At 55.3% G+C, this 6,188-nt stretch overlaps 1 protein-coding gene across 1 annotated transcript in view; it reads left to right on the forward strand.

Annotated features, from left to right (window-relative positions):
* Window positions 1-5,809, forward strand: part of DECR2 (2,4-dienoyl-CoA reductase 2) — a 9,392-nt gene extending 3,583 nt beyond the window's left edge. The window contains exons 4-10 of the mRNA XM_019620598.1: window positions 1-33; window positions 1,759-1,894; window positions 2,246-2,370; window positions 2,821-2,914; window positions 3,202-3,306; window positions 3,752-3,940; window positions 4,692-5,809. Of these exons, the coding sequence (XP_019476143.1) occupies window positions 1-33; window positions 1,759-1,894; window positions 2,246-2,370; window positions 2,821-2,914; window positions 3,202-3,306; window positions 3,752-3,940; window positions 4,692-4,726 (717 nt within the window). The 3' untranslated portion in view covers window positions 4,727-5,809. The remainder of the gene's footprint in view (window positions 34-1,758; window positions 1,895-2,245; window positions 2,371-2,820; window positions 2,915-3,201; window positions 3,307-3,751; window positions 3,941-4,691) is intronic.
* The last annotated feature ends 379 nt before the right edge of the window (window positions 5,810-6,188 follow it).

The following is a 6,188-nucleotide window of genomic DNA, read 5'->3' on the forward strand; positions in this document are numbered from 1 at the left end:
ATCGCCGGCCGGAACCAACAGCGTGTGGCCGAGGTGAGCGCCGGGCTGCGGGGTGAGGAGGGAGCGGGAGCCGAGGGGAGGCTGGAGGGCTGCGTGGGTGTCCGTGTTCAGTGCGGCGTGTGGGACCTGCTGGCCTTACACAGAATCACAGAATGGCCAGGGATGGAAGGGACCTCAAGGATGATGAATCTCCAACCCCCTGCCACATGCAGGGCCACCAACCTCCACATTTAATACCAGCCCAGGCTGCCCAGGGCCCCATCCAACCTGGCCTTGAACACCTCCAGGGATGGACGGGGATCCACAGCCTCTCTGGGCAGCTGTTCCAGCACCTCACCACGCTCTCTGTAAAGAACTTCACCCTGACATCCAGCCTCAATCTTCCCTCCCTCCACTTCAAACCATTTCCCATTGTCCTGCAGTTATCTACCCTACCAAAGAGTTGATTCCCCTTCTGTCTGTAGGCTCCCTTTAGGTACTGAAGGCTGCAATGAGGTCACCCCACAGCCTTCTCTTCTCCAGGCTGAACAAGCCCAGCTCCCTCAGCCTTTCTTTGTAGTGAAGGTGTTGCAGCCTCCTGATCATCTTTGTGGCTCCCCTGGACCCTCTCCAACAGCTCCCTGTCTTTCTTGTTCTGACGGCTCCAGACCTGAACACAGCACTGCAGATGGGGCTTCACAAGCGCAGAGCAGAGAGGGACAATCACCTCCCTGTCCCTGCTGGCCATCCCTCTTCTGATGGAGGACCCTTTAAATGGTCCTTCCAACTCCAGCTGTTCTGTGATTCTGTGAGTTCCCCTTTATATGGGTGGTGCAGATGCTCTGAGCCCCAAAATCCCAGTTATGCTGTGCTTTGTGTTTTAGGTGCAGGGAGTGGAGAAGCTGTGCTGGGCTCATGTGCTGCTCTGTGCTGGAAGCGGCCACAAGAGAGCTTTGCAGGGATCACAGAGAGTTCACTGAAATATAATAAAGAGCAAACTGAGTGCTTGGGGCTGAGCTGGCATGACACAGCCGCCTCCTGGAGGCACTTAGTGCTCTTGTGCATTCCTTCGTGCTCGTGTGTCAGAAAACAAGCAGCAAAACTCAGCAGCTTTTTAGTCCTGAGGGATTGGAGCCTTCTGAGTGCTCAGGGACTGATTTCCAAGGCCTTGACCTGTGCATGCCTTGTGGTTGGCTCAAAGCTTCTCAGAGAACAGCCCGAGGAGCCCATGTAGGCATGCAGAACATCACCAGCTGTTGTGTGGGGCTGTGGCTCAGTTTGTAAGCAGTGCTTGGGCCTTGAAGATGGCTTCATGCTGAGCTGCCTCCTGTACCTCGCAGGCAGAGTCCTGATAACTGCTGGTTAGCAATTGCCCTTTGACCCACCAACATTTTGGATCTAAAGGTTACTTATTTCCAGGACCTCACTAGGATCCAACCTTTGTACCTGCCCTACAGAGCTGTCCCCTACATGTGACATGATGTGCAGGAACTGTCTCTGGCTCCCCCAGGTGCCCTGGCTGTGTTTGGGCAGTTCTCTCCCCTGCCTAAGGGTTGTATTGGCTTTTTTTGTTTAGAAACATAATGGCTGTTCTGGCTGATGAAATGCAGCTGCTTCTGGAACAAGACATGACTTGTGTTCATGTGGGTAATGCCTGTGCTTGCTGTGTGCTGACAGGGATGCAGCTTCTGCCTAGCTTGCTTGCCTGCGTGAGATCTGGGTCTGGCCCTTGCTGAAGAACAGAATCCCAGAAAGAATCTTGCTTTTCTCTTCTTTCAGGCCTCAAAAAAGCTGGTTGCAGCCACAGGGCAGCAGTGCCTGCCTCTGTCTGTAGATGTCAGGCAGCCGCAAACCATCATGGCAGCAGTGGATGAGACACTGAAACAGTTCAAGCAGATTGACATCCTGGTTAATGGTGAGCCACTGGAGCGGGCCGTGGGAGAGATGGCACAGGCTGTCTGTTAGGCAGGGTGTTCTCCAGCACAGGAGCTGTATTTGCTCTGTCTGGCTTATGCTGCTTTGCTCTGGGAGCATCTGAGCAACTGATGGTTTGAACCCCTGAGAGCAGCGCAGAGGGAACAGGCTCAGAGGAACCAGGGACTGAGCTTTATTGGTCTCACTGTGGATCATCCCTACATACCTAGAGCTACAGGCCATTATTGGAACTGTTTTCACTTCATCACCAGCCTTACCCAAGCATTACTGCCTGCTGTCCCCCTCACAGAAGTGTCCCAAGCTGACTGTGACCCCAACTGCTTGTCCTCAGGTGCTGCAGGAAACTTTCTGTGCCCAGCCAGCGCTCTGTCCTTCAATGCCTTCAAGACAGTGATGGATATTGACACTCTTGGCACCTTCAACACCTCCAAAGTCCTCTTTGAGAAATATTTCCGTGTAAGTGCCTTCTGGTAAGGAGGAGGTTAGTGCTGTGCAAAGCACACTTTGGTGAATCGTAGAGGGTGGAAGGGAGCAGAGCACTGCTCTGTCAGCCTGCCCCACCTGCCCTGCTCACTGAATCCAGTTCATCCCCTTCTGGAGACTGCAGCCTCTGTGCCAGAAGTGGGAGCTGTGCTTTGTTTCCTGCTTGTCCCTAGCCACAGGGCACTGATTTGTGTAGCACCTGTCTGTGCTCTGCCACCTGTCTGGGAAGAAGCTGCAAACTGCTGCTTAGTTTGGTCTTTGCTCGTCCCTTGTACCTCCCACTTCTTTGGCAGGGCCCTGCTCAGTGAGTTGGCAACACAGGGATGTCTCTGCCCATAAGTGACCTTCCCTCCAAGCTCATCGTGCTCCTATGTGACCCTCATGCCACTCCCTCCTAATTCTGCATCTCTTTTCTCTCCCCAGGACCACGGTGGGGTCATCATTAACATCACAGCAACTCTGAGCTACCGAGGGCAGGCCCTCCAGGTGCACGCTGGTTCTGCTAAGGCTGCTATAGGTACCTAAGTGCTCCTTGCTGAGTTTCTGCAAGCTGTGTGGGGCCAGTAAGGAGGCTCCTGAGTATTGGGATGGGAAGATGTCTGTGATGGGAGAGGTGAACATGAATCAGTGTGGTTACTGTGTGGTGCTGCATATGCCTATGTTTGATGTGGGGCTCTTCTCCTTTCTAGAGCCCTTTGTTCTTGGCCAAAACCTCTCTTGGCTTTTTTCCCCCTCCCACAATAGTTGTTGGAATGGCTTTGCTCTCCCTCTTTCATTCCTTCTGTAATGTGTTCCCCTTCTCAGATGCCATGACCCGGCACCTTGCTGTAGAGTGGGGTCCCAACAACATCCGAGTGAACAGTTTGGCACCAGGCCCCATCACAGGCACCGAGGGGTTCCGGCGGCTGGGTAAGGCCCTGGGGCTCCTGGCTGTGTCTCAGCAATGCTTTGCTGATATGCTTTGCTATATGCTTTGCTGGGAGGGGACCACCATGTGCCACGCAGCTCAGTGGTGTGCTGCAGGTAGCTGCTATGCCTGGGGGCTCAGCTCTTGAAGTCCATCTGTGAGTGTTTGTTCAGCCCTGAAGGCTGGGAAGGCTCAGAGATCTCATGCCTTGAGCTCACTGTTACAGCATCCAGTTACAAGTTTCACAGCTGTGCTTGAGATCCCTTTACTGAACTCTCTTTGTCCCTGGGCCCTCCCCAGGGCTGTGCCAGCATCTCATTGGACTTCCCTGGGGCTCTCAGCGACTGACACCACACGAGCAGCGCTGCTGGATGGCAGTGTCTGGCAGGCAGCGGTGATGGGCAGGAGGTCCCGTGGTCATAGCTGGCTCTTTCTCCCATCATTTAGGTGGAAAATTTGCCAAGGACTCAAACCAGTTTGACACGATCCCCCTCCAGCGTGCAGGGAACAAGACGGAGATCGCCCACAGTGCGCTGTACCTGGCGAGCCCCCTCTCCTCCTACGTGACTGGCACCACTCTGGTCGTGGATGGTGGGAGCTGGCTGACCTCTGCCAACAGCTTCTCCGCCTTGCTGGGTATTGCTTCATCCTCTGCTAAACTTTAGGTGACGTGCCTTTCCCCCTCTGTGGGATTAGAGTAGGCCTTGTGTCAGAAACCCTGTTGCCCGTGGTGCAGAGGCATGGCTGCGGTACCAGTGGGTATCGCATTGCCCCTTCTTGCAGTGCCTTGGTCAAGTTGTGCCGGGCTCTGCTTCTCCTGAGGCTCAGGCCATCATGCCATATGTGCCACAGCAAGCTTGGGGGATGCTGGGCTGTCCTGAGTGGGTTTCAGCACTCCCCTGCACCCAGTTCCTGCTTGAGCAAGTGAGGGATGAGCTGTGGGGTGGGCAGATCTCTTGTTCCTGCTGGAGGTAATTGTCTGGGCACCTCTAAATGTCCCCTGGGGCAATGCAATACCAAGGCAGTACCCACTTCTTTCACCCATCAGCAGGCTTGGATATAGAGTCCTGACAGCCTCTGCCTCCGCTTTCTTCCTTGCATGAATTCATAGAATCATAGCATGGCCCGGGTTGAAAAGGACCACAATGATCATCTAGTTTCAACCCCTTGCTATGCGCAGGGTCACCATCCACCAGACCAGGCTGCCCAGAAATTACTGCAGCATGTCTCATGGGGTTGCATTGCTCTCAGGATTCATTTTGGCTGCATGTGCCCACAGAGCTCGTTGCCAGGGTTGGTGCTTTCTGGGAGAGGACTCTCCTTTCACCCTGTTCCTGTGTGGTCCTCGAGCAGGGCCGTGTGTGCTGACCTCCCTGCTGTCTTGCAGATGTCTGGGCCGCAGGAGCAAACAAAAATCAATGATGGACAGCCTGGGATTGACTGACGGACAGAAATTTGACTGAATGCTGCTTCCCTGGGACATCTCGGGGTGGAGTCACCCAGAGCGGGAGCTGAGAGCTGCAAAGAGCAGCAATGTGGTGATGCTGCTGATCCCACTCCTGCCTGGGGGAGGGAGCACCAAGGATGCTGCAGGGGAGCAAGTGTACCCCAACTCTGCACTGTTACAGTCTTCTGAGCTGTTGTGGCTGAGGTTGTGGGGATAGTGGAGGGGGATGGGCTGTGGTGCTCACTGTCTAGTCTGGTTTTTCCTTTCTGGAGTCCCTGTCCTGGGTATCTGACCACTTCCTGCTCTCTCCCCTCTCTTTGCCTGAGAGCAGCACAGGACCCCTGCAGCAGCTCCTTTTTGGGAGCTCAGCCCATTCTGGGTTGGGAAAAGCCATACACTTCCCCACTGCCGGTGCTTGCTGCCAGACCTGCAGTTTGTCCTGCTAGGAGAATGAGACCAGCTGCGGTGCTCAGGGCATCTTTTGCTTGGTAGCTCTTGGATACAAATTAGGACCAAGGTGGCTCTGGCAGGGGGATGGACAGCTTCACTTCCTCTGGGGGCTCCTGGCTGGAGCAGCAGAACCCTGGGGCAGATGCAGAGGTGCCTGAGATGTCCTTTCCATGGGAACAGAGGTGGTGGGAGGTGAGAGCTGACCAGGGATGGCCCCACCAGCTGAGCCTGAGCTGTCTGTCTGTCTGTCAGCCCCCACTGTCTGTCAGCCCTAATGGCTCTGGCACCAATCTCTTGCTGTCCCCTTTCTATGTCCAGACACCACAACGGAGGGTGAATCGGAGGCTAGCAGAAATTCAGCCCTTGCCGAGCAGTGCTGAGCTGGGGAGCTGCAGGGGCTGCGCTGGGTGTGTGCTGGGAATGAAGTGTGTGTGCTCGAGGGGCTCTGCAGTGCCCTCCTACTGCTGACAGCAGGTTTTCAGCTTACCGTGCTTTCTTTTAATCTGGTTTTAAAGATTGCTGAAGATTGGTTTCTTTTCCTACGTGATTGTAGACTTGACAGGTTTTGCTCCTTCCTCCAGGCCACGAATAAAGAACTTCCAGCCTGAGCTGTGCCACTTCTCCTCTGTTTGCCTGCCTGGAGGGGGTGGGGGGATGATCCCACATCCATTCTGACCGTTCCAGCTCCCAGCAGCCAAAGTTTTGAGTGTTGCTCCTTGTCTTCGGGCACAACGATTAGAGGAAGAGCTTTGCAGCACCACCCGTCCCCCAGCTGGGGATGCCCACCGGGTCCCTGGACGGGGAGTCACGAGGGTCGGGAACGTGGCTTGTGGCTTGTGTCCTTTGTCCCGTCTTCCCGGGCTGCGCCGAGGGGCCGCAAGCTGCAGCTACGTGCAGGGAAGGTCCTGGCAGGCGAGAGGCGGGACGTTGTGTGCGTGCAGCCTGGAAAGGCTGCAGGGGAGCGACCGTCACCCACGGGAGCGGCTC

Source organism: Meleagris gallopavo, chromosome 16 (assembly GCF_000146605.3).
Source record: "Meleagris gallopavo isolate NT-WF06-2002-E0010 breed Aviagen turkey brand Nicholas breeding stock chromosome 16, Turkey_5.1, whole genome shotgun sequence".
Taxonomy (NCBI): Eukaryota; Metazoa; Chordata; class Aves; order Galliformes; family Phasianidae; genus Meleagris; species Meleagris gallopavo.